The sequence below is a fragment of the Fusarium tjaetaba genome, assembly GCF_013396195.1.
Source record: "Fusarium tjaetaba strain NRRL 66243 chromosome Unknown NRRL66243_c0000076, whole genome shotgun sequence".
Lineage (NCBI taxonomy): Eukaryota > Fungi > Ascomycota > Sordariomycetes > Hypocreales > Nectriaceae > Fusarium > Fusarium tjaetaba.
Genome location: NW_023501272.1, coordinates 40,734 through 67,071, shown reverse-complemented (window position 1 = coordinate 67,071; position 26,338 = coordinate 40,734). Strand labels below are relative to the sequence as shown.

Here is a 26,338-nt window from a genome sequence, read left to right as displayed (position 1 = left end):
ACAAGTATAAATGAGAAGGCCTTTCCACTCCCAGGAATATCAAAAACAGTCTTTCAGAGTCATTCGAAGTACTTCAACTCCTATCACATACTTTATTAAGGTCTTTCATCATGTTGCGCGCCCAAAGGCTTTCCTCGGTCTTCGCGAAACATGTTCGCACTTTTGCAACAGTAACACAACCTTCTCAGGTCGGAATTGTTCGACCTTCAGCTCAAGAGGTAAAGAATCAGACTCTGGACTCTAGAAATCTTGAGAAAGCTGTGCGACACATGCACAAAGATGGCTTAGTTGTTGTGGAAGATGTTGTCCCTCACGAGGACATCGACATCCTCAACAAGAAGATGATTGAGGATGCTCATACCCTACAGGCTCGGGGTGACAAGGGACCTTTCAACTACAACAAGGGAAACATTCAGCAAGATGCTCCTCCTGTTTCTGAATACTTTAGCCCCTCTATCTTCACAAGTAAGTACACGTCTACGAGATTGTCCTACCTCAAATGGCTTACACGTCTCAGACCAAATTGCCACACAAATCACTACTGCCATGATGGGCCCTCGGCCAAAGTGGACGTTCTGCTCAGCCAACTCTGCAATGGCAACTCTTCCTGGAGGAACTCCTCAGCGCCAGCCCGTTCATTCAGATGCAGACTTTGCACACCCAGACCATCCCTTTGCCCTTGTCGTTAATATTCCCCTGGTCACAGCTACACCAGAGAATGGGTCCACAGAGATCTGGCTTGGCACCCATAATGGGTTTGTTCTTGATGCACAAGAAGGTGCACATGGTGAGAGAGCCAGCGGTCGCATCAGAGAAGAGCTCCTGCGACAACGTCAAGAGGTCTCACCGCCCTTGCAGCCCATCATCAAGAAAGGCAGCATCGTCGTGCGCGATCTTAGACTCTGGCACGCTGGCATGCCCAATACTACGCAACAGACTAGGGTGATGCTCGCCATGATCCACTTTGCGCCGTGGTTCAGGAACAGAATGAGACTTGAGCTGGGTGAAGACATAAAGCCTATTCTAGAAGGTCTAGAAAAAGAGGGAAAGCTGGGGTTGGATGTGCCAGTGGATTGGGCGAGCAGGGAGGCTGTGCTTGAGGGTTACCTGAACCGAGGATTCGGGAATAGCTATGATTTCAGCCAAGAAGCTTGAAAGCTTGGCATATAAGCTTATTTTTAGGATCTAAACTCAGAATCTGATGTGTAGTATTGCATGTATGTACATACTTTCGTCTATTGTCACTTATAAAAATGCAATCTAGTTAAAAGTTGCCAAGTATTCATCGTATTCGCAAAATAAATCTAAAAGATAATTGGTATAACACCTAAACTCCATATCCCATCATGAACAACCATCATTAGTCAGAATCGCTGCTGCTGGAGCTACTGTCCATGCCGCGGCTCTTGTGCTTCTTATCCTTCTTGTGTTTCTTTTCCTTCTTGCCCTTCTTGAACTTGTTCTCGAGCACATTGGCACCGATAGCACCAGCGGCCGCAGCTCCAAGACTGCTTAGAAGACCACCGCCGGCTGTGTGGGCAGCCCAAGCAGCGGCACCTCCACCGACGAGAGTGGCTCCGAGACCGCGATCACCGTCGGGGCCGGGTTGGCCGGGAGGGTATTGTCCAGGAGCGCCTCCCTGGGGATAAGCAGGGGCGCCATACTGAGGGTTGTTGTGCTGTTGTTGAGGATAGAACGATGAGCCGCGCTGGTCGTAGGTGGGTTGTTGGCCGTACTGCTGCTGAGGAGGAGCTTGCGAGCCGTAGCTGGGCTGAGGCGGGTGGGAGGAGTATTGAGGCTGCTGTTGGCTGTAGCCGTAACCCTGAGGTTGTTGCTGCTGGGAGTACTGCTGCTGAAATGGTGTTAGTTATGGCATAGAAGAGTTGAGAAGAAGGACATACCTGTTGGGGATAGCCGCCCTGCTGAGGATAGCCCTGAGGTTGGCCATAGTTCTGCTGCTGAGGATAACCACCCTGCTGGCCGTAGCCACTGTTACCACTGCCGTAATAATCGTTGGCGGACATGTTGGGTTTTAGGTTATAGGTTATAGGTACTAGGTAGAGTATAAATAGATGAGAGATTGATCAATAGGATTGTTTGAGTGACGAGTAGATAACTAGACGAGATGATGATGGATGGAAACTCAAAACGACAGCTCCTCCCCCCGCCTTTTAAATACCTACCACCACGATCGCTCCATGTCTCCCGTTACAGCAGATGAGCTGCTTTGGCTTAGCTTGTCATTAAATCCGCCTTAGCTGACAAAAGGCCGACAAGGCTTCTTCACGTCACAGACCACTTACCACTCAGTAGGACCAGGTAGGCGCAGTTCACAGCCGCACACACACTAGACACAAGCCTGTAAGCTCAAACTAACCGCTAACGGTGCAGGGCTGAACCACTAATATCGTCGAGTGACATGCTGTGCACCGTTTGTGGGGTTGTCGGGTTTCCCGAGTCCGAACCTGGGAACAGGCTGAGCCACAATCTCTGTAGCAATTGATCAGCAGGGTCTTGTTCTGTGCATGGAACATGAGGCAGAATATCGAAATGCTCACCAGATGCAGAATAGCACACGAACCAATAAGCAAAGAAATTAAACATTATTAAGCTATCATCACAAAACGGAAACTAACTTAGTCTAGGCTATCTCGTTAAAGCCACGCTTGACTTGGTCGCATATCTCCTCCACTATCCTCTCCTCTGCCGCCTCATCACCAAGCCCCAATGCTCCGGGCTGCCACGTAACCGTGTACACCAGATCGCCATTCTTTACAGAGGCGACATTGAAACAAATGGGGCAACCTCCAACGTGACCAGGCTGCGCAAAGGTCATTTTCGATACCTTGACCTTGTCGTTATTCGCGTTGTCGCCATCAAACACCCCAACATTGCTGAACTCGTATGACGAATCCCTCTTCTTGCCAATCTTACCAAGAGTCCATTTCCTCATACTCGGGACATATCGAAGTAGACCAATGGCGTTATCTTCGAGTTTGGTGGAAGTCATGGCGAACTCCTTTGTCGCTTCAGCAGCTGATGCCCACTCTTGTTCAGTCAAAGGACCTGTCGCAGCGCTACGAAGATGAATAGTGTAGGAACCGGATACAATATCACTCGCCACGTCATTGGACATGCCGATTGATCTTCGCATATTTATAGCTGTTTGCGCCACGAAATTGGTGACGTTGTTGTCCTGGACTGCCTTGCTCAGTGCGCGGGTGATGAGCTGGTGCATGACTCCTGACAACCTCGCATCGTGAGTCCGCGCAAGCTGAACAATCATGTTCACCTGCGATGCCTCGACCTGTCGGATTTTGAGTTTGTTGCGATATGTCTCAGGGTTGAAGAAGATGGGCGCTGCTGTCCATGTACCTTCGTCGACATAGGACGCTGAGACACGCAGGCCGAATAATCGGACGAGAAAGTAGGGCATGTACTCGGCGAGAACTGGTGCCAGTAGAAATGACCATGAAATTGGCAGTCTTTCCGCGGTGTCGAATGGTTCAGGCAGAGGTTTGTCTGTTGGAGCAACGATCGAGGATGGTTCAGTTGTAGGACTTTCTCTCAGTCCAGCAAGAAACGTCTTGTGAAAAGCAACCCCAGTGATGCCATCGCCAATGGTATGAGAGAAGGAGAATGCAATGTGGCATTGAGACGGGCCGAGGGGAAGAATAACGATCCTCCATGGTGGAATTTCAGCGACAAAAGGACGGTCTATCTCTGCTTCCATGGATCTTGCAATGGCTTCTAGTGAGTCTGTCTCAGCATTCTTGTCCTCAACAAAGCTGATATGCTCCTCGACATTGATGCTAGCCACTCGCTCATAGAAGCCCTTGTCGGTGTTTCTGTCTCCAACAATAACGCAGAAGAAGGGGTGTTCTTCAATGCAGCGTTTTAACGCGTGGAAATAGGTCGAAGGAGACTTGACGTTGACTCCATCGGCAAAGTCATAGACTGCACCAATGACGACTGCGTTGTAGTAACCAACGTCCTCACGGGCAATAGTCCGCATCTCATTTGGACCTATCAAGCATCAGAGGAGGTAGCAGTTTGACATCTGGTAGGGTTACATACTCGCGTATCTAAGGAACTCTGTTTTCGGCGGCATGATGAGATGTGTTTTCACTAACGGTGGATGCTCTAAATGTGCTGTTTCTACCGAACTCTGGGAGGTTTACTCTTATAAGGAGCGTTTGACTCTTGTTGAAAGTGTCAGACGGCCTTGAAACGGATTTACTGGTGATCTGAGGCAATTGATTGGGAAGTCGGCGGCCTCTTGAGGTTATCGCGGAAATTAGATGTGGGCCCGTTTACGATCCTTCGATACGGGGAAATCCAGTCCCGAGAACCCGACACTATCTCCTCAAGAAGTTATGAATACTTGTTCATCTTGTGCAGATATTCAACTGTTCATCTAACAACTTTTCTCTATCATCCCTCTTAGATGGAAGAATCAGGAACGGCCACTCTCTTGGCAACTGGGGTCCTCAGCCGGACAAGCATCATGGGAGCTTTTTTCTGTAAGAGGTCGGGGCAACTCTAGTCCGCTATTACAGACAACTGAAACCTCTGATAAACAAATTGCCAGCTCGGGAACTGCTAGTCCAAGGTTGACGCGTATTCCTCATTCTCTCTTGTACAAGGTCAGCGTTATATTCGCGCAGACGGCAACAACATCCGATGTCTAAAGCTCGGAGCTAAGACTTTCTAGGCCTTAGGGAGCAAGAAAACATAAGACCTAAGTTTAGGATAATAAAATGAATTCTATAAAAGGTATCCTAAACTTACCCTAAATTTATACTAAGTTACCTAAATATTTTTATCACTTAGGCTTAAGGTCCTGAGTTTTATTTCCTCCCCTAGCTAGGCAACGAGATTATGTGGCGGCCTCCGAGTTAGAATCCTGCAAGGAATTACGGCCTGGGCATCTTTTTCAGGAAGACCATATCGGCAACTCGAAGCACAAAGACAATATTGTGCTTGAATTTTGAGAACAACTTACTATGGCTTGGCAATCAAATATTACCTAGGACTTGCGTTTCATTGGGATCTTCTAAAGGGTTCTTGGCTAGATATCTCGTGGAAGTATTACAAGTTCTAGCAATCAACCTACTAGCATAGGTGAACATATCATGGCTACTACCAGACCAATCCCAAGTTGGATTTCTCCAAACTCCTTTGTTTTTCATTATCGTTATTGAATGGCTGTGATGTGAACAGAGAAGGGATTGAAGTAATAGATGTACAATTGGTTTCTTAGAGAAGAGCAGGAGCATCACATTACCCGCTCTGTTTACACTAGATTCCTCGACCTCAACTATACGTTCAGCAACTATTCCATCACTAAGTATTGCCACTAACTCTTCAAAGTCATATACAACCCAGATATAAATGTTTTGATTCCCCTCGGCGTGGTTAATCAAGGTATGTTTGATTAAAACGACCAACTTGTACTAAGTATCTCCTATCAGCCTCTGTTGCGCATGCAGTGTTGTTTGACATACTGCACTTTCACTAGAAGTTCTATTATGTAACGATGAGTCTTGGAAGGGCATAGATTGAGTTCTAATTGGCTGTTTCTCGCCTGTTAATTGAAAGTGCAGATCTTACATGTCTTTCTCAATATAGATTCAAACAGAACTCTAGTTGCCACTTCATTGAAAAGATAAGTTACGGTTCGACCTCAGTGTAAACTTATACATCTTGAATGTATTACTTAGAAACCATAATCAAGTCTGGCCAGAGGTTAAAGCACAGGATTATTAAACATATCAACTTACGAATTGCGAAGAAAATAGTTATTAGATAAACCGGAGGTGCGAAGTTGTCGACGCCGTATCTCCCCAATACAGTCCACATCCCACTCGGCAAGGGTCGACATGCGGGAATAAACATAGTAGCTTATAAATTAGGGTCCAATGTGGATGATCGGATCTTGACAACTCCCTCCGCTAACAAGTATTGGCAGATCGAACGACACACCTGCTTGGACAGTCCACATCTGGCCAAATATGGACCGATCAGCTCATAGAGACGGACTCTCAAGATAAGGATTTCGATAAATATATCCAATAAGGTGCCCAAGAACCCTTATAGAATCGAATTCGGGTACATCGATCCGTCGGTGGTGGCCGCAGGTGTCATTATGGTGGACCTGTTTCAATCTGACGCCATCGTAGACCCTGTCACATAAGAGGATAAGGATTCAAGCCGGAGGGGAAGTGAGCGGGGAACCTTGGAGAAGATTTAAAGAGCCAGCGGGCGATGCTGGTAATAGAGTTAGGATATCGACTGGACAAGTTGTCGATTGTCATAGTGGGTCAGGATAGACATGAAGACTTATTTCAACTCCGAACAGCAAATTTATATTTCGACCATGTCTTGAAGAATATATATAATCTAAATAGAATAGATGCTTTTACAATTATTCTAATCTCTCAGTCAAAGGTTACAGTTGATCTGATTAGCCGAGATCGGGGTGGGTGCGAAGGCGTGATCATCAACTATCTGTCGCAATATTTCGCCATACTCGATATTAATAATGAAACTCAACTAGCACGCATATACAACGGGTCTAAAACATCTTCGAGGTAACGTTAGTATTGATATAAGATCTCAGGATATCTCTTGGATTTCAGCTTCGTTGTTTTGATCAGATAATATCATATAATTAGTCGCCAAAATGCCTACAGAATTCATCAGCCTAACGTTCCCAAACCCCTCTACGGAGCTCAACCCCATTCCCGGGGCTGGAATTGATCCCGAGTTCCTTGTCCGGTATGCCCGGAATCTTGATGATTACAAGTTCAACTACACTCTGATCCCCTATCACTCCTCTTCCTTTGACCCTTTCACCATCGGTGCCACTATCCTGGCTGTTACCAAGCAAATCAAGATTGTCATTGCTCTTCGTCCCAATACCCTCTATCCTACCGTTGCTGCCAAGGCTCTTGCTACACTTGATCAGCTTGGCAAGGGCCGAGTTGTTGTTCACTTCATCGCTGGTGGAGATGACACTGAGCAAGCTCGTGAGGGTGACTTCTTGAACAAGTCTGAGCGATATGCTCGTCAGGAGGAGTATATCAAGATTCTTCGACGGGCATGGGCTTCCCCTGAACCTTTCGACTGGGAGGGCAAGTACTATACTTTCAAGAACTTTTCCAACCAAGTCCGTCCTACAAATGGCCACATCGACGTCTCAGTAGGCGGTTCTTCTGATGATGCCTACCGTATTGGTGGCGCTCTTGCCGATATCTTTGGCCTATGGGGTGAGCCTCTCAAGGAAACCAAGGAGCAGATCGATCGTATCTACGTCGAGGCTGAGAAGGCTGGCCGCAAAGATCGTCCTCGCATCTGGGTTACCTTCCGTCCTATCATCGGCGATACAGAAGAGATCGCTTGGGCCAAGGCTCACCGAACCCTAGACCTCCTCAAGGAGAACCGACCCAAGGGCGTAGGCAAGGCTGCACCCAATGACAACCGCCCTCAGAACGTTGGATCTCAACGTTTGCTCGATATTGCCAAGAAGGGTGAGGTCCAAGATCGTGCTCTCTGGTATCCTACCGTCACAGCCACCAATGCTCGAGGTGCTTCTACAGCCCTGGTAGGCTCTCACCAGACTATCATTGATTCTATTCTTGACTATGTCGACCTTGGTGCCGAGCTTATTTCTATCCGTGGATACGATAACCTGAACGATGCCATCGATTATGGTCGATACATCCTGCCTGGCGTACGAGCTGCTCTAAAGGAGCGACAGAATGGCACAAACGGCGCCAATGGAAGCAATGGAACTACTAAAGAAGAAGTTAAGCCGGAGCTTAAGGAGGAAGCCAAGGTTGTTCCAGTTGTTGCTTAAGTTTTGGATTGCTGCTTGGGATTAGCCTTGAGTTCATAGTATATAGCCTTCAGAATGAAATAATAACGATTATAACATTTTGTGTCTTTGAAATTTCTCTCATGAAGGCCCCTAAACATTGTAAAAGTCGTCTCATCGTGCCTATATCAAGTGACAGCGGAAGAGCTTCCTGGCTTCTAGTTCCAGGGTCCCAAACTTGAACTCACGAATATCACGTTTATTTAAGGTAAGCCTATATACACCGAAAATTAAAATGAAATGATGATTCCAAATCGCAACGAACAAGAGTGTGTATACTTATTCGTCTCACTATAGCTCAAACAAGCAGACAAGTCTATCTTCAGCCGTGAGTTTATACTCTGCAGTCCACGTACTACTCAGAAGGATATAAACTTCCCGAAAAGGGAAAAATGATGATTGCTTATTGTTTCCTCAATCAGCCATAATTTCAGTCAAGTCACTTATAGTTACGCAATAAGATCCAGTTGATTAGATGAGTCGTAAAACCAAAGATGCAGCTTAAAACATCGAACCATTCAGACATCGTTCAACCCCGCAGCCCCGCAAACTTGAAGAATGATTCCAAAGCCAAGATCGCATCAATAACCAATCAGAAAATTGGCTTACAAAGTTCAGCTGTAAATATGGTTCGACATTGCAGCCTCTCAAGTCTCGGCAGTTTATGACACTTTTGCAACGAAATTGTTAAAGGTTGGGCATGTTCGACTACTATTGAGCATCACTTTTGTTAATGGTCTGTGACTCAGCTTCAAATACCAAGACAAGCCAGTCGTCAAAATTATACGAAATAGGAATGGGCTCGTGAGACTGATCTACTGCAGCCCGCCATCCTTATGAGTTCCCACATGACTATAACGATTGTGGGCAAAGCAAGGCAGTTCAACGTATACAAAGTTGTAATGATTCCATATGATCGACTTCGATGCCGTTGGCTAAAATAAAGCTCCGAGGAGATATTCAAATTAGTGTCCTAAATTGCTATTAACGCTCTCGTAATTGGTCCACAGCGTTGCTCTGTTTTTATATATGTAGTCCTTGGATGACTCTTCACTGCCGGCAAATAAATACCCGCCACGAACTTTGAAATTCTTTTCTCTACTCAGTATCTTCCTCGACTCGTTTTTGAATATTTCAATATCCAAGTTCAACAGAGATGTATATCAAAGGACCTCACGCCGAAACCGAGCTTCCAGTGCTCAGGAAGCTAATTCGAGAGAACCCATTGGGTCTTCTGACTACTGCCATTCCCTCCCCAAACTTCTCCTTTCTTCAGTCCAGCCATATCCCTTTCGTTCTAGATATCGAAGATGAGACAAGCGAGACGGAGTTGGGAAAGCTACGCGGTCATCTCGCCAGAGTCAACCCTCAGAGCAAAGCCATGATCGAGAACCTTACCGAAAATCCAAACCTGAATAACGTAATCGAGCAAGACGTTATTGTGATTTTCAACTCTCCGATTCAACACTATGTCACACCAAAGTTCTACACAGAAACCAAGCCTACGTCTGGAAAAGTCGTTCCAACATGGAACTACGCCGCAGCACAAGTCTACGGCCGGGCCAAGATCTTTTACGATACCAAGACCGATGAGGCTGGACAATTTCTTTCTAAACAGATTTCTGATCTCAGCCGACATGCCGAGACTAATGTCATGGGCTTTACTGGCGGCGACAATCCTGTGGACTGGAAGGTATCTGATGCCCCTGACCGATTCATCGAGCTTCTGAAGAAGAGTATCATCGGAATCGAGATTGAGATTACGCACATGGGAGGAAAATTCAAGATGAGCCAAGAGATGGGCATGGGTGATCGAGAAGGAGTCATCAAGGGCTTTTCTAGGCTTGAATCTGAGACTGCGAAGGGGATGTCGAAGCTGGTTCAGACTCGAAGTGATTTGAAGGAGGCGAAAAAGGAGAGCGGTAAATTGGATATCTAGGGAGAAGTACTGTTATCTCAGAAGAGTTCGTCGACTACCTAAGAAGCCGATATACGAGTTTGTTAATGCCGTATGTATTTCTTAGATCGAAATTACTTATTTACCTGCTACTCAAGCGCTTCAATCACCAAGAGCTCACTCATACTCGATTCATTGCCTCTCATCATCATGCACGATTGGTCAGGCTGGTCATGCAGGAAAGAAAACTTAGAATCTTAATCCTAAGTAATAATAATATTTAGGTAACTTAGTATAAGTTTAGGATAAGTTATATAGACTTAGGATATCCTTTACTAAGTTTATTATAATGCCTTACATTAAGGTCCGGTGTTTTCTTGTCCCCTAAGGTCTAGTTTGTTCATTTCGTTACCTTAATTCAAAGATATAAATATTTCTCCGATGCAGTCAAGCATGGGCAGAGAGTGTTGGTTTATACAGGAATTGTAGAAACAGACGACGGTTTATTGAGTTGGCGGCTCATCAACAGGAATCGACAGACCTGTTTCGGAAGCATTTCGACTATTTCACAAGCCCGGACTGCGGTTTACAAATGCCGGGCTCCGTCTCGGGGATCCCCCGATCGTTAGAACCCGGAACGGTCGACGATCAGTTGATACTCGGGCCTCAACGAGCGAACGACGGCAGCCAGGTTTCCACGTGGAGTCTGTCATTGGGGCTTGGCTCCCGCTGCACTCCATAAAATACTGTACCTAGCTTACCTTTGACGCCATGCTATGCCATTCCACACGATTAACTTTCCCATGTTTGCTAAACTCTGACTCCCCCAAAAGACGATATCACTCCCACGTGCAGCAAAGTCCCTTACTCAGGGTCTTGAAGATCTCACCCACTGCCTATCTAGATCCGGCGTCGAGGCCATTGTCCATCCCGCGCTCGCTATTCAATTGTCAATAAGAGTCTCCCGAGCAACGAATCAGCGGCCCCACGTGTCGCCGTGGGTCGTCGCGTTGCAACCCTTCAACCGCTCACTCTGCACGGGATGAGGGGCTTGAAGCGGGCCTGAGGCTTCATATCAGCAAGTTACGTTTGGCGGAAGCGAAATGTGATTGTCGAGCTTCGAGCTTGTGACCGTTCTAGACGGTAAAAAGCCTCGCGTTTGCCGTTGGATGCGGGAGATTTTGGGCATGCTATGGAGATGCAGAGTGGGGGTTGGAATTCAAGATAATTTATATAAACACCAAAGAATCAATCAATGCCGCAGATGGTGGGGTTTACTGAATAAGTCAAAGACATTCTCGTTTTTTCTCTGATATTCTTGTGTTGTTGCAAGCCTCGATCTACCGTTGGTTCATTTCGGTACTTAATCGAGACTCCATCCCCAGATCGAGATCATGGACAAAGCTACACTTCTAACGGCTTCCAAAGTGGATCTGAATGTTTCGACCCATCCCCGGTCCGACATCACCAGGTTGATCGTTCCGTCACTACAAATTGTCCTTCGCTTCCAGAGCCTTGTCGGTTCAATCTCCATCTTCCTTTGCCTCCATGCCTGCATCATCGCGAGCAGCGCGTTCGTCGCCGTCCTTCAGGGGAGCAAGATCCTGTCCCTAAACGTCCTCATCGCAGCGAAATATAGCGCTTTTCACAGCTTCAACATGTCTACCCAAGCCGTCGCCAGTGCATGGAACTCCAAGAATGTCCAGAGATTACGAAAAAAGCTCTGGTACGAATTCGCCGTCTTCATTCTCGGCAGCGGGAACATGGTCTTCCTCATGCTCTTCTGGCCTGGTTGGTGGGTGCTCGCGGGCGCGTGCTGGGCAGGCTGGATGCTCTTCGGTTGAAGCTTCTCTCACGCGTTTTGAGTGTCTATAACCTCAGCCATACTCAAAAGGTGATCCACTCGTGATATATCCAACGCCCAAGGAGCCGGCACAACCCACTTCCAAACACGTATCGATGTTTTGTCACAATCGACAATACCATCTCAGCGCGAGAAGAAGAACGTATTACCACCAGCATCCTTCCTCACCTCCTTCCCGTAGTCCTTCTCGGGGTCAAACTCCTGCCACATACTCGCAGGAAAGATATGTTTGTTCTTCTCGTACCACCGCCTATCAACAACCTTAGTAAGAGTGGGATCTTCGTCGGCGCCCTCAAGGGTGTTGATATCGGGAAGCGCGTCCGCAACAGCAGCCTTGGAGGCGGGCGTGACGAGATGGTCACTGGAGTCGGCGTTATCGATCGATTCGGGTTTTCGAGGAGGTTCCGCACTGTACTTAAATACAGGCTCGCCATCAGGACCGGGTGTCTTGTTCATGGCGAAGAAGTAGAAGTCATAATGCTAGACGACAATCAGAAATTGTTAATAACAAGCGCGAGCGAGTAAACTTACGTGAGGTATAATGACTGTTCCGCGAACAAGCATCAAATCGTCTACTCCAACTCTAGCCCATTCCCTCCTTGCGTTGGACTTTTCACCCACGCCCAGATCGGCGCCAACTTTGCGACTTTTGTCGAGGAACACCCATATGAAGTCGCCCTTCTTCAATCTGACGATTCCACCAGGAATATTAGTCCCGTCGTAGAATACGAAAGGTAGCGCAATCTCGGTTGCTTTGACGGCCGCTTGGATAGCCAAGAACTCGCGGCGTAATGCATCTCGTTCAGCGGCTTCCTTGCGCAACGCAGCTTTCGTCATGGCTTTGGGTACTATGCCCACCGAAGCATTTGCCTTGAATTTGGTCTTGACCTCGCCCTCATTACCTTCGGTATCGTCTGCGCGGGCCTTCTTGGCCTTTGTCGGTTTTATCAATGGCCCCTCATCCTCACCCTCTTCATCGTCGAATGATAACAGTTTCTTCCCCTGCTTCTTTTTCTTCTTCTTCAATGGTTGCGCACCACTTCCAGTATCACTGCCAGCGTTGTCAGGAGTGCCTGTCAAGGAAGCATCCGGAGTGGACGTGCCTGAGTACGCAGCTTCTCGAGATTCGCGCTCCTGTTGTTCAAGGACTTCGGCGCGTCGCTTGCGAAAATCGGAGAGGGCAACGAGACCGACCGTATGCGTGGAGAGTCGTTCATTGGTAGTTTTATTCTGCGGCGTGAACCGCGACGCTCTTGAATCTGACATTTTATGGTTTGGTATGTAACAGTTGGTGGAATAAAATGGCTTTTGTTGAACTTGATAACTGCGATAACGATAAGAAGACGGTGTCAAGTACAATCATGCACTGTTCATCATATGTCACTCCAGGGTGGGCTTCAATGGTTGGAAGTCATGGTCAACCAACGCTCACTGTAATAATTTATTACCGATATGTATAAGTCTTGTGATATAAAGACTGCCTTGAGGTCTAGGAATGCTATCACATTTTTAATGACGGTTGTGCAGCGTAATTATTGAACGAGATGTCGTCTGCCAACCATTTCATCGATTTAAACTCCACCTTTGCTTCGACGTCATTAACTCGACCTCAGCCCATCACCACTGGACATGCAACAACCTTATTTCTTGCGAGCTCTGCTGTCGACTTCATCAAGAAAACTAAATTTCATAAAAATTAGAACTAGATCCATCATGACAAACGTCGATACTTCTCTACCTCCAGAGCCAAGTGGTGCAGCCGCCAAGTTTGCAGCTCAGCATGCTGAAGAGCATTCGCTGAAGCTCTACGGAGGCTGGTTCTGCCCTTTCGTCCAACGAACTTGGATCACTATTCACGAAAAGAAGATTCCTCATCAATATGTAGAGATCAACCCATACAAGAAAGAGGCTCACTTTATGGCCATGAATCCTCGTGGATTGGTCCCTACTCTTGCAGTACCCGTTGACCCAAAGGGCAAGGTGCAGAAGCCTCTGTTCGAGAGCAACATCATTTGTGAATATCTCGATGAGGCGTTCACGGACGAGTCTAAGTATGGGCCTCGACTTCTTCCTACCGATCCATATGAGAGGGCAAGATGTCGTATTTGGATCGATCATATCAGCACACGCATCATTCCCTCATGGTACAAGCTCATACAACACACCCCCGACAAGACTTTCAGCCTTGATGAGGCAAGAGAAGAACTGAGTGAGCGCATCAAGTCGCTCGTTGAGGAGATGGACCCTGAAGGCCCATGGTTTCTGGGCTCGACTCTGAGTCTTGTGGATATTTGCTTAGCACCGTGGGCGAAGCGCCTGTTCTTAATTGATCACTACAAGGAGGGCGGCCATGGGATCCTGGAATCTGGAGAAGGTAAAGATGGAGAGACTTGGAAGAGATGGAAGAAGTGGTACGATGCAATTCTCAGTCGCGACAGTGTGAAGGAGACGTGGAGTGCCGATGAACGATACATCATTGCGTATAAGAGATATGCCGAGGATACTACCAACTCTGAAGTTGGTCAGGCTACTCGTTCGGGCAAACGCCTTCCTTGAGGGGTTTGAGTAACGGCTGTTAGCGATATCCAGACGCAAGCTTTGTTAATTCAGCTTTTGTTCGACTCGATAACTCTTTTCTCTCATGCATAGGCATCTAAGAGTCAGAACATATATCATTTCACTCCTTCGCATATTACATCAAAGCTGATAACTATGAATACAAGCCACAGGGACACCGAAGATACTGTTCCCGTTTCCATAGTCCATTGTTGTCACGGCGCCAAATTTTCGTTCGCGTACTTCATGTAATGGCATAAGAAGGACTGCCGAATAAGTTTGTTCTCTCAACAAACAGCTGATGTCACTACATTTACCTTGACCGCGGTCCGATGGTTACATATGAAAAAGTGCCTTTACATGATGTTGAGATTTATTTGCTTCAAGGCCAATGGTACGTAACCATCTTCTAAAGCCAATCGCTTCGATGAATCGCTCGTGACAATGCAGAAGGACTTCGAGAACACGGCACGAGCCTTCGATTACTCGCCCAGAGAGATGACGAGGCAAAGGTTCAACGTAGCATCGCAGTTAGTAAAAGTCCGAAATGGTACAGGTGGGCGTTGTTGAACACCGACGGTGGCTTAAGCCACTGTGATCCACGAAAGAGCCGCACTTTTGTAGTGGGATACGACCCTTTTTGAAGATACACCACTTCAAGACTCGGTCAGATACTGGCCCTCTGTGGAATGAGAGCTATTCAAATGCTTGACAAACGCCTAGACCCTCAAAGTACAAGGCGTAGACGAGGAAAGCAATCAAGAAGGTAGCCAGACAATAAGGTTTCACATAGAAACGAAGTCCTCGCCTTCTGCGAGGTTCACCCTCGACCTTCACACAAGACCATTCGGTACCTAGACAGTGGACGTCATTCCTCAGTACCAACCAATACTCGACATGGTACAAAACCACGCATCATCTCACAAACAAAGTCCCAGACTTCCGACAGCGGGATCACAAATGTCCCGTCGTCAATCGGCTCCGGCGTCGGTGGCCGGTAAGATACCGATACGGGCCATCGCACATGCTCTGAACGTGGCTCTGTGACCGTCCGAGGCAGATGCTCAAAAAAGAAAACTCGCAAGATATGAACAAACACGGCAATTGAGCAGAATAGAGAGAAAACCGATGTCACGTAAACGTCAGAAGCCCACATCCACAGGGACCACTCCGTAGGTGCCTAGTAATTATTGTTTGCCTGTCGATATGTTTAGCAACACCATGCATGACGGGGCGGGATGCAAGTCATGAGCTGAGAGGCAAGATCCCTGCCGAGGCCTTCTGGGGTCCCACAGGACAGACCTAAGTTAGATCTCTAGCGGTCAATGCCATCGGATAGCGTGCGTCGTGAAATGTCAACGAGGCAATCGCCCGCAGACCGCTCTCTTGGAATCAGTTGATAGCCGTCACTGGAAATTGTTTGTGGTACGCTTGCTTAATAAACGTGTACGGAGTATGTCTGAATTCATTATTGACAGAAACGTTGCAGACGGTGAATGAACAATAAAGCCACCTGACGGTCACCGTAACAGGGCCCAGCCTGTCGCTGTGCCTCTCAGTCTCCCCGTCCCCGTGCCTGTTCAAACATTCGATGGCCGTCGTTGTTCCTCTCGTTTATGCGGGAGAGGTGGACTCGCCGATCATAGATTGGTGAGATGGGGTTGGATCATGGGTCTAGAATTAGACACGGCACAGTCCAGCTTCTTGAGGTTTCTTCCGCTTTTCCCGCTTTTGACAAGGACTGGGACAGTTGGGAGTTGAGAATCTGCCAGGGCAAGACACCAACACACACAGCGTAACTTGTGAGTTTGCCACGAGGATTCGTTGCTGTTGCCTGTCGTGTCATCATGCCTTTTGCTCTGACTTGCATGCATACATCGTGAATGTGCCGTGCTACGCGACATCATTCGTCCCAAATTTGCAAAGATTGTCCAATATTCTGATCCTTTGTTACTATTTTCTTCTTACCGACCTAATTAGTGAAAAAGCTTGAAGAGTTTTCCCAACATAATTGCCTCATGAGAGCTTTGATATGCCATGAGAGTTACCATGATCCATCATGTGGATGTTAGTGATCTTTCGATTTTCGCATTAGATTAGTGCATCTGCCAGCCACCCTTGAACTTTGACGGCACGGAAAACTGTTTGACGACGGTTAGCCCGTCTGCCGTCAATACTTGTGGTGGCTGGTGATGGTTCAACTAACTCATTGTAGAAGCTCAACTTGAATAAAGCTGTAAAAACCTTGAGCGTGATCAAACAAGCATAAAGAAAAGCCCACCAGGCGTCGATGTTTCATGCGGACCTACGGCCTGGTTCCTAGACTCCTCCACTGTAAGCGGGTCTTCAACGCTGACTTACAGAAGACCCCAGCAGGCATTCAGTGGAAGCTTGTGATTCTTTGGGGTAATCCGTTACAGATTATGGCATTCCTAGGACCTTCGACCACGCATTATATTTTCCGTCCCGCATCATCCGTCAGGGTAGCATAGACCAGCAAGATTAATACAACGTACCCCTAATATCGCGAATCAAGAATCAATAACAGCACAAAGGAAAGCAATAGTATCACCTTGTAGGAAGAGGTTCTGGGCCTTGTTAGTTACCTGAGCTACTATTTTAGGCGCGCTGTGCATGCACAAAACCGTACCGGACTGCCGAGCTGAAGACATGGGCCCCACGGCGGGAATACGAGATCCCAGCAAGTGTACTCTGTAAGTTGGCGTGGGCTGGCTTGGGTGAGTTGTGGTTGTGGTCGTGGTTGTGGTACGTCACTTGACATATTCTCCATCATTCTCAACGCTTGTGCTGAGAATGTAGTGAATTCGGTCCTTATCTGACTCACGGATATGCATAATTCACTGGTAACCAAGTGAGTTAGGTTGAAGTATAAAGAAGGCCTTGTCCGCTCGCGTATTCGAGGTTGAAAAGATCATCAATTGACTTCAACTCCAAAGATCATCATCTCCCATCACAGACAAAGATCATCCTCACCACCCCGCAGTCTACCTAGTCTCTTTTGCAGACCAACCTCCTCACTGCTCGAGTTATAATCAGTCATAAATCTTTCTCAATTCTTCCTCCCTCAACTCATACTACTTTTTCAGTAGCCTCTCAATAATCGCCAACATGCAATTCTTCACCCTTCTCTGCCTCGCCACTTCCGCCCTGGCCCTCCCTCAGACTCTCACCAAGCGAGAGACTTGTATGGACAAGGGCAGCAAGGTCACTGAATGGACTGTCAAGGACTTCAAGTACGAGGCCGTCTACACCCAAAACACTCCCACAAAGCAGACAAACTCTGCCACCATCACCTTCACTCTTCAGAACCGCGGTGTCGGTTATGAGGGCAAGTGCTCAGCTAAGTCTACAGACGCCAAGAAGGACTTCTTCACTGGTAACACCGACTACAACTGCGATGTTCCCTTCGAGGGCGACTCTGCTTCCTTCAAGTACAACCGCAAGTCCGGCGTCATCGCCATCTTCCAGCACTGGTCCTGCGTGAAGGAGGGCGGTTGGTACGAGGCCAAGGGTAACACAACCTTCACTCCCAAGTGTACCGAGAAGACCTGGAAGAACGCTCACTACAAGGCCGACGGTGACAAGGCCTACTCCAACCGTCGGGTCACTTGCCAGCAGAAGCAGCTCAAGGTTCCTGTTCTCGAGATGCAGGCTGTCCTGTAGAGGGCGATTATTCCCACGACACTTGTTCTTCATTCGCAATTCACGACCATATGTTTTAATACCTTTTAAGCGCAAGCTTTTGGAGTTGGACTTTGCTTTTTGGGATACCACTCTTCATCCACGACTACGCCGTGACGACGGACGGATATGATCAACGATCTCCATGACATTCATTAGACTAATAGCATTAATTGGGTGGAGGAATACGGGAAAAGCTGCCGTAGCAGTAATTTAGACATTAAATGAGATAATTACATTGCAATCAAACATTATATGCTCTCAAATTGTGTGATGCTTGTGATCTTATCCAGCCGTTGACACAGCGACATCGCCTCACAATGCAGCCATGAGCGATCCCAATAACAACCGTCACCAGTAATAAATAATTGCGGCAATACCACGTATGATTAGATATCGATATTGAATATTTCGTGTTGCAAACAATGTAAAGCGGTGTGGTCGTGATGGGAGATCGCATGGTTGTGAGACATTCAAGGGAGTTGTCCAACCCCGGAACGCCATTCAATGAAAGCCATACCTGCTGTGCTATGCCTTCGCAGCAATTTTCTGCGTAACGTTGCTTGCGCTTTTGTCTTCGAGATTCTAGAAGCCACTCGGCCTCAATTGTGAAGTGTGATCTCTATACGATTTCTTGGTCGGGTTAGATGCAGGTGGCTGCATGTTATTGAAGAGTGGGTGTCTCACAACTTATTGCGATTTACTGCGCAGTTAGTTCCGGTTTCTCGATTTCCACAGGTGTCCAACACCATGTGACTTACACCGATTTCCCACAGAAAAGGAAACCCGACGTTCTTAACCTACGCTCTCTCATTTACGCCCCAATTCACATGGATCCAGCGAGCTGGACCAACCGATTGGCCAGCGCAGAGTATAAGACAAATCTCAATCAGTCTCAGCCATCTTTCAGGCCCGGCAATACATTGAAGGATTGTTTTGTATCACTCTGTCGGCGTATATCCGTGTAAGTGATGCATCGAGTCACAAATAGAACAAGCTTATGCGCGAAAGATGAGTCTGAATCCGAAGCAATGAAATTCGAACTGCGATGTTTTCTATAGTTATCTTCTTCCCATTGGAGCAATTCTTTTGTTTTCCTTGTGTTATGTGGCATGAAAAGGTTGGTCTCCCTACTCTCGAGGGAGACAACAATGCAATGCTATAGATACGGATCATACCACGTACAAAAGGGAGCGAAACTCCTTTTGAAGACTATTATATAGTTATTCTTACTCACTGGTCTTCTCTCCGAATAGCAAAAGAGGTTTATTTTACACCAAGATCTGTGTAGTTCGGATGCTCCGCGGGGAGATCTTCCTTATTTGGTTGTAGGTCAGGTCAGCATCCTTAGTCGCTTGATTAGGCCATTTCCGCCGACGGGTGTCCTCCCCACTGCTCATAGTACATCCACCACTTGAGTGGGTGTGACAATGTGTTATTCTTCGAACAGGGAGAGGAAATGATTTATTATAAATATCCATAGATTCACGATGTGTGATTCTTCATTCGTCGACTGATACTGCTCAAAGGTTTATACCAGATCCTCTAAACCCACAGCTTGTCAACCTCAACAATGGGGTGAAGATATGATATATGTACTGTATGCATCCCACTCAAGGAGTGGGGCCGTTCTTCTACCCAAGATTGACGAGAACGGTAGGTTATTCTGGCTTGGCTTCCCCGCATTAACCTACCATCGAGGCATCTCGAAGAGGCAACGAACGTTAGACGATGACGGTAAGAATCCCGAGCAAGTCCCGACCGACCTGGGGTAATCATGACAAGAGGACGTGGCTGTGATGCTTGGAAACGCGGGGTATAAATAATCGTCTATTTAAACTCAAATACTATCTATCTTCCTTCTTTGCTACCTCCAAGTTGGCTTATAGTTAATACACTTGCATCACTATTCATCATGACTACTACCCAAACTATGAAGGCTGTCAACTACCAAGGCCCTTACAAGGTCAAGGTTCAGGAGATAGAACTCCCTAAGCTGGAGCATCCTGACGACGTCATTGTCAAGGTTACGACTGTAAGATTGCCAAATCTCTCTATAGGTATCGCAATGGCTGATAAATGCTCAGGCTGCTATCTGTGGCTCTGACTTACAGTAAGAGGAACAATATGTACACAGAAAATAATACTCATGAATCATAGCATGTATGAAGGCCGAACAGCAGCAGAACCCGGCATTACTTTTGGTACGATCCTACTCTCACATAATCCATCTCGTTACTGACTTTATAGGTCATGAGAACATGGGCATTGTCGAACAGCTCGGCGAAGGTGTCACGCTGCTGAAGAAAGGAGACCGAGTCGTCATGCCCTTCAACGTCGCTGATGGCCGATGCCGTAATTGTGAAGAGGGAAGAACTGCTTTCTGCACTGGTGTCAACCCCGGATTTGCCGGAGGTGCTTATGGTTATGTCGCCATGGGTCCTTATCGAGGAGGACAGGCTCAGTACATCCGAGTTCCTTATGCTGACTTCAACGCTCTCAAGCTCCCTGCTGGCAAGGAGCATGAAGCTGATTTTATTCTGTTGGCGGGTAAGCATATGTATCTTTTATATCTTGTATTCTTTATTGATATTGTGCAGATATCTTCCCCACCGGATGGCACGGCGTTGAAATTTCTGGTTTCCGATCAGGCGAGAGCGTCGCTGTCTTCGGCGCCGGCCCCGTCGGTCTCATGGCCGCTTACTCCGCCGTTCTTCGTGGCGCATCCAGAGTATTTGTCGTTGACCGTGTTCCTGAGCGCCTTCAAGCCGCTGAGAAAATCGGCTGCACACCCATTGATTTTTCAAAGGGAGATGCTGTTGACATGATCATCAAGGCCAACGATGGAGAGGAGGTTGATCGATCTGTTGATGCTGTCGGCTACCAGGCTGTCAGTAAGAGCGGCGATACTGAGCAGCCCAATATTGTGCTAGAAAACATGATTCGAGTGACCAGAGCTTGTGGTGGGCTGGGTATTCCAGGTCTCTACGTCCCTAGTGATCCTGGTGCTTCTGACGAAGCTTCGGCGAAGGGTATGATCAGTCTTAGCTTTGGCAAGCTGTTCGAAAAGGTTTGATTTATAGTCCTCTCGGGTTATTCGAACTGAATTCTAACATTATCTTAGGGGCTTACTATCGGCACTGGCCAATGCAATGTCAAGTCTTACAACAGATATCTCCGAGATCTCATCATCTCTGGTCGTGCCAAGCCCAGCTTCGTTGTCTCGCATGAGATCAACATTGAAGAGGCTGAAGTGGCCTACGAGAAGTTTGACAAGCGAATTGACGGATACACGAAGGTTCTTATCCATCCTAATGGTGGTTTCTAGAGCTTGCACAAGAAGTAAAAGTTGCGGAGTGCTTAACGATAGCATATTGGGGAGCGTTATTTGTATCTATAGTTGGTGTTTGTGAGGCTGGGAGCGTTGTATCAGGCATGATGGATGGTGTTGAAGTTCAGGGAAATTTTCATAGCGCGAAATTTGTTTAATGCATCTGCATCCTTCTTACCATAATTGCAACGCGTGCTCCTACAACTGCTATATAATATGATAGAGAATAACTCAGAATGATACGGTGCTTGCATGGAAACTTGTCATGAGCCTGAGCGAGGTTTTCCAAATTCCCATCTAATCAAATAGGACCAGGTCTCCATTTCATGTTTGAGTCGCGGAAATTTCTCGTTCTAAAAAGCTTCTAGATAACCAATTTCAGGCTCTGGAGTCCGGAAATGTTTTCAATTACTTGGAGGTATTATTTGAAATTTTCAAGGGCCCCAGACATCATTGCGACTTATATGCCAGATCGTGTCGTTTCTAACATGACCTTCCTTCCTTCTTTCTTCTAAAACTACATATGCTAGTTTTCATCATGAAGATAACCGATGTAGTTGTTCCTCTTATCACAAATCGATCCCGTAGTTGCGATGTCGGAACTATGGTGAGTCCAATTGGCTAGACTGGGCATAGTAATCATGAACCATGACTTTATTTGCTATAAATACACTTGAGCTTCCCAAAGAGGAAATAAGTCTCTTCACCGAGATCTAAGGAATTGACTCATTTTTCTCCCTTGTATTATATATATCGTGAGGGTTGACAGAGATGTCAACTGTCTCCAATGAATATACAGATTAATCATGACGACTACAACTTCTATTGAGTTGGCGAGTATTCGTCCAACTGACGACGATGAGGCAGAAATCCCATCAATCGATGCCCTTCCACCGACAGATCGAGGTCGCGGGGCTTATACAGCTTTGGCTTGTTGTACAATTGCCCAAGCACCTATATGGGGTTAGTACTTGACGTTCCAGCGCTTCGATACACATCTAACTTGCTCCTAGGATACTCTGTCTCATTCGGAATCTTTCAAGAGTACTACACCGCTCATGCCAATCTCAAAGCCTCCCCGAGTGCCATCGCGTCCATTGGTGCATCTCAGACAGGAATCATGTATCTCATGATGCCTGTGGCATTCATCGTTCTGAATCGCTTTCCGCGTCTTCGAAAGTGGTGCGGTCCTCTCGGTTTAGCTATCACCATAATCAGCTTAACAGCTTCAGCCTTCGTAGGCAATGTTGCTGGTCTCATCGCCACCCAGGGTGTTCTGTATGCTATCGGATGCAGCCTGCTCTTCAGTCCAATCTCACTCTACATGGACGAATGGTTTGTCGAGCGGAAGGGATTTGCCTATGGAGTTATGTGGGCTGGCAAGTCAAGCGTTGGTGTCGCCATGCCGTTTCTCTTCAACGTCTTACTCCAGCGATTCGGTCTCAAAGCAACATTGTTGTCTTGGACAGTGGCATCAATGGCTATGACTCTACCAACACTCTTCTTTTTGAAGCCTCGAGTCGAGATCAGCCGTGACTCAAGGCCGCGTCCTATCAGCTTTGCTTTCTTCGGATACGCTTCATTCTGGATGCTTCAGTTGGGCATAATCATTCAGTCATTGGGATATCTGATGCCTAGCACCTACTTGGCTAGTTATGCCACCGCGATTGGGCTTCCCTCTGTCACAGGACCGGTCTTGCTGGCGCTCTTCTCGCTTGCCTCTGTGCCTGGATCTCTCATCCATGGTATGCTAGGCGACAAGATCTCTGGTGCCAAAAACATTCTTGTCTCCTCTTTGGGAAGCGCTCTTCCGGTGTTCCTCCTATGGGGCTTGGATCACCATCTAAGCACTATGGTGGTCTTTGTGATTTTGTATGGCTTCTTTGCTGGTGGGTTCAGTGCGACATGGTCAGGAGCTTTGCAAGAAGTCAAGGGGACGAACGAGTCGATCGATACATCCTTGGTATTTGGTATGCTACTCGGAGGTCGTGGGCTAGGCTTCATTGTTGCGGGGCCTCTCAGTGGTGCGCTCATCTCAGCAGGGAGTTCGTTGGCAAGTGGTGATAGTCTTGGGTATGCGACCAAGTACGGTCCAATGATTCTTTGCACTGGTATCACGGCAATACTTGGAGCGTGGGCACCTATCTGCAAGATCGCCAAGTCTGTTGGGAAGAAAGGACTCGAAAAATATGCAATTTTGGTGTTGTAATTACAAGCATTGAGATTTCGCGATGGCAATGCAGGAGCGGCTACAGATTCGGTGTTTCAAAATGGTGCGTGTACATTCAGTCGATGACTTTAGTTCTATAATTGCTACAAGGTCTTCAACCCGTCGTCTTCTTCTATTTCTTGGTGATCAATGCTTCGCCATTCATGATACCTAGCGAAGCGTCATCTGTTTCAATCCACTCCTCCCACGCCTTTGCCATCTCATCCAACTCATCACCAGTCGCGTTGCCCATCTCAATAGCCTTGCCGCGCGCGAAGCCAGTCAGTGAGCGATCCTTCATGGCTGATCCTGTAGTATGTTAGTACAATTGTCCGGTATATAGACTAACTTCTGACTTACCCCATGCTTTCTTGTCCTCAGGTGCACTGTAGCACCACGTCCCAAAGCTCAAGGTAATATCTTGACGGGAAACCCCAGCCTTCAGGGCCCATGAGAGAAGTTGACGACCTCCCTTGTCTTGCCCACCCTTGCCAGCAATGTTCTTGACCTGAAGCTCATGGAACTTGAGGAGGGCTGGAAGTTCAGGCCAGATGCACCACATGTGCATGTCACTCTCACGAAGAGAAAGTGTGCCCCCTGGTTTAGTGACTCGGAGCATTTCCCGGATGGCATCTACCGGTGCATCCAAGTGACAGAGGACCTGATGCGCATGGGTAACATCAAATGCCGCGTCTGGGAAAGGCAGCTTGAACACGTTGGCTTGCTGAAACTTAATGTTGGAGACGCCCTGAGATTGGGCGTATTCCTTGGCTCGAGCAAGGATCTCATCGGATATGTCGGTGGCAGTAACTTCACCTTCAGGCATATACTTTGCTAAAGAGGCAGAGATCGTACCGGAACCGGCACCAACGTCGAGGAGTTTGATCTTTGGGTTGACTTTGACAATGGCTTGTAGCTTTGGGATGAGATGCGGGCTGCTATTCTCGGCCGTTCGCCATTCATGATGTCTAACTTCGGTAGCGGCATAGCCGTGGCCGTAATCGTTGTGCCCTGATACCATGATTCTTTGTTTGTGTATAAGGAAACCAAGGTTGAAGTGTCTATTCTAGGTTTGAATAACAATTGACTTTTGTTGTCAAGGAATAATATATGTTCTGTTCACTGTAGGCGAGTGATGCTGTTTTCCGCTGCCTACCCTACTCTTTCGTCATTCCTGCCGGAGCTGAGGTCGTCAGGACTGCTCAACTCCGGCGACCCTCAGTGGGGGTATCCTCAACTCCGAACCAATGAGTCTGACCTTCTCTAACGAGCAAACTCCCAAAGAAACCGACAGCAACTGAAAAGAAAGAGCGTCTTCTCCAAATTGTTCTGTTGTAATGCTGAGTACTATAGCATTAGCTCTAGATTTTATTCTGACAAGGAAATAGGAGATCACTGCCAATTATGGTTGATCACACTGTATGCGACGGACTTTCCGCGGACAGAGAGAGCCTTGAGAACTGCCGTGGTAGGGTTGAATGCAAGTTTCAATCCCTCCCTCCATCAGACACTTGCAACCATGATAGAGTCAAAAACATGACAATCTCAAAGAAACAACTCTCTATTCCACTTTACAAGCTCTTTTTCTTGCCCGGGAGCAACGTTCCGGCGGGATCTCCAATAGCGGGAAAGCCATCAAACAATACGATGCGATGCGGAGAAAAAGGGCGGAACACCTCCGTCGAAACCCCAAAGCATCAAGATCGCAAGCAGCCTAGCACATTATCAAGGAGTAATGCAAAGAGTCGCCATTCGCCAACCATATTCCCGAGGCCTGTCTCGTGCACTTCCCCGTGGGGTTTGGTCCGTGAGGGGAAACATTGAGCTTCCTCTTTCAGCCTCTTGACTACAGCAACAGATGGATTACAAAACAAAGTTGCATATTGTGGCTTGCTGTTGGTCCTTTTGTCCTGCATTGCTACAGTACTCTATCTGCATTGTGAGGATCCATCTAGATCTTCTTGGTGATGAAAGCACTTTTGGATATGAGAGCGAAGGAATCGCCCGTGCCGAAAAGCGAAGACTCGACTGAATCATTCTCATAGAGTTTCGCTCCAGGTGCTGCATGTTACAGTACGGATATGTACTCCGTAACTTTCCAGTACATCAATAGACTAACCCCAACGATCGTCATTAGTTTTCTCACTGTAATGGGGGCCCCCCTGTTCTCCAACCAAAACTGCAGAGCCGCCACCATCAAATCACGGCTCCTCGGCTGTGGCGTATCAGAGCCAAGTTTTTCCAACTTCGAGCATTCTTCGTCTTATATGAATCACGGATGTTCAGACGAAAGCAATTGATAACGTACTTACATTTGTCAAGCGAGAGACAGACAGATTATCTCCGATATTGGAATGAAGAAGCGACATCGGTCCAATCGCTCCTCCACTGTCGGGATTAACGAACAATCCCATTAGACTAGACTTCTCGCTCCGCAACTCGGCCGTAAATCAAGAGCCTGCTAAATGACCCGGCCCCGGCGAACTCCTTGTTTCCCTGCGGGGTGATCTAACCCTCATCCGCACGGAGTCTGTGGATCTGCTCTGCTTAAGCGTCGTGATAGACATCGTCCCCCTTGCAATTCGTTACCCCGACCTCGGCTGGGTCTCTCTAGTTGCAATGCAACGATCCACCCACTCACTGTCGGATTGACAATTTGATCATCTTTGACTGGTTGGGGTATGGTGATATTTTGCCTTACGGATACAGCACTTGAGAGAAGAGGGTGTGACTCGTCGTGTTACCCAGGGTTTTAAAAAGGCGGACTTGCTCCGAGACATTCTCAGGTTTCTTTATAAGTGCCGGCCCGCAACTCATTTCCATGTTTGAGGATCTGCAGAGCACTCTAAATTTCTCCTTCTCCTCTGACAGACTCAGTAACTATACATTTGCTAGCAGCA

General features: G+C 47.3%; 12 protein-coding genes across 12 annotated transcripts; 8 read left to right on the top strand and 4 right to left on the bottom strand.

Moving 5' to 3' along the window:
* Positions 1-110: 110 nt before the first annotated feature.
* On the top strand, positions 111-1,155 carry FTJAE_4064 (uncharacterized protein; the record flags this gene model as incomplete). The annotated part of the gene is made up of 2 exons (XM_037350430.1): positions 111-465; positions 518-1,155. 2 exons carry the CDS (start codon positions 111-113, stop codon positions 1,153-1,155), a joined length of 993 nt encoding a protein of 330 aa, XP_037208857.1.
* A 205-nt stretch (positions 1,156-1,360) lies between these two features.
* FTJAE_4063 (glutamine rich nitrogen starvation-induced) lies at positions 1,361-2,024 on the bottom strand (the record flags this gene model as incomplete). The annotated part of the gene is made up of 2 exons (XM_037350429.1): positions 1,361-1,852; positions 1,902-2,024. The coding sequence occupies 2 exons, from the start codon at positions 2,022-2,024 to the stop codon at positions 1,361-1,363; spliced, it is 615 nt and encodes a 204-aa protein (XP_037208856.1).
* Positions 2,025-2,641: 617 nt separating this feature from the next.
* Positions 2,642-4,111, bottom strand: FTJAE_4062 (l-amino acid oxidase; the record flags this gene model as incomplete). Its single annotated transcript, XM_037350428.1, has 2 exons — positions 2,642-4,026; positions 4,078-4,111. 2 exons carry the CDS (start codon positions 4,109-4,111, stop codon positions 2,642-2,644), a joined length of 1,419 nt encoding a protein of 472 aa, XP_037208855.1.
* Positions 4,112-6,685: 2,574 nt separating this feature from the next.
* On the top strand, positions 6,686-7,861 carry FTJAE_4061 (alkanesulfonate monooxygenase; the record flags this gene model as incomplete). The annotated part of the gene is made up of 1 exon (XM_037350427.1): positions 6,686-7,861. One exon carries the CDS (start codon positions 6,686-6,688, stop codon positions 7,859-7,861), a length of 1,176 nt encoding a protein of 391 aa, XP_037208854.1.
* A 1,174-nt stretch (positions 7,862-9,035) lies between these two features.
* Positions 9,036-9,818, top strand: FTJAE_4060 (transcriptional regulator; the record flags this gene model as incomplete). The annotated part of the gene is made up of 1 exon (XM_037350426.1): positions 9,036-9,818. One exon carries the CDS (start codon positions 9,036-9,038, stop codon positions 9,816-9,818), a length of 783 nt encoding a protein of 260 aa, XP_037208853.1.
* Positions 9,819-11,170: 1,352 nt separating this feature from the next.
* FTJAE_4059 (uncharacterized protein) lies at positions 11,171-11,620 on the top strand (the record flags this gene model as incomplete). Its single annotated transcript, XM_037350424.1, has 1 exon — positions 11,171-11,620. The coding sequence occupies one exon, from the start codon at positions 11,171-11,173 to the stop codon at positions 11,618-11,620; it is 450 nt and encodes a 149-aa protein (XP_037208852.1).
* Positions 11,621-11,763: 143 nt separating this feature from the next.
* On the bottom strand, positions 11,764-12,906 carry FTJAE_4058 (XAP-5; the record flags this gene model as incomplete). Its single annotated transcript, XM_037350423.1, has 2 exons — positions 11,764-12,120; positions 12,172-12,906. 2 exons carry the CDS (start codon positions 12,904-12,906, stop codon positions 11,764-11,766), a joined length of 1,092 nt encoding a protein of 363 aa, XP_037208851.1.
* A 447-nt stretch (positions 12,907-13,353) lies between these two features.
* On the top strand, positions 13,354-14,196 carry FTJAE_4057 (glutathione S-transferase; the record flags this gene model as incomplete). The annotated part of the gene is made up of 1 exon (XM_037350422.1): positions 13,354-14,196. The coding sequence occupies one exon, from the start codon at positions 13,354-13,356 to the stop codon at positions 14,194-14,196; it is 843 nt and encodes a 280-aa protein (XP_037208850.1).
* A 3,129-nt stretch (positions 14,197-17,325) lies between these two features.
* On the top strand, positions 17,326-17,880 carry FTJAE_4056 (uncharacterized protein; the record flags this gene model as incomplete). The annotated part of the gene is made up of 1 exon (XM_037350421.1): positions 17,326-17,880. One exon carries the CDS (start codon positions 17,326-17,328, stop codon positions 17,878-17,880), a length of 555 nt encoding a protein of 184 aa, XP_037208849.1.
* Positions 17,881-19,813: 1,933 nt separating this feature from the next.
* Positions 19,814-21,226, top strand: FTJAE_4055 (alcohol dehydrogenase; the record flags this gene model as incomplete). Its single annotated transcript, XM_037350420.1, has 6 exons — positions 19,814-19,933; positions 19,986-20,011; positions 20,059-20,102; positions 20,149-20,448; positions 20,499-20,968; positions 21,023-21,226. The coding sequence occupies 6 exons, from the start codon at positions 19,814-19,816 to the stop codon at positions 21,224-21,226; spliced, it is 1,164 nt and encodes a 387-aa protein (XP_037208848.1).
* An 809-nt stretch (positions 21,227-22,035) lies between these two features.
* Positions 22,036-23,438, top strand: FTJAE_4054 (monocarboxylate transporter 2; the record flags this gene model as incomplete). The annotated part of the gene is made up of 2 exons (XM_037350419.1): positions 22,036-22,192; positions 22,243-23,438. 2 exons carry the CDS (start codon positions 22,036-22,038, stop codon positions 23,436-23,438), a joined length of 1,353 nt encoding a protein of 450 aa, XP_037208847.1.
* Positions 23,439-23,571: 133 nt separating this feature from the next.
* FTJAE_4053 (delta-24-sterol methyltransferase) lies at positions 23,572-24,459 on the bottom strand (the record flags this gene model as incomplete). Its single annotated transcript, XM_037350418.1, has 2 exons — positions 23,572-23,747; positions 23,799-24,459. 2 exons carry the CDS (start codon positions 24,457-24,459, stop codon positions 23,572-23,574), a joined length of 837 nt encoding a protein of 278 aa, XP_037208846.1.
* Between the last annotated feature and the right edge of the window lie 1,879 nt (positions 24,460-26,338).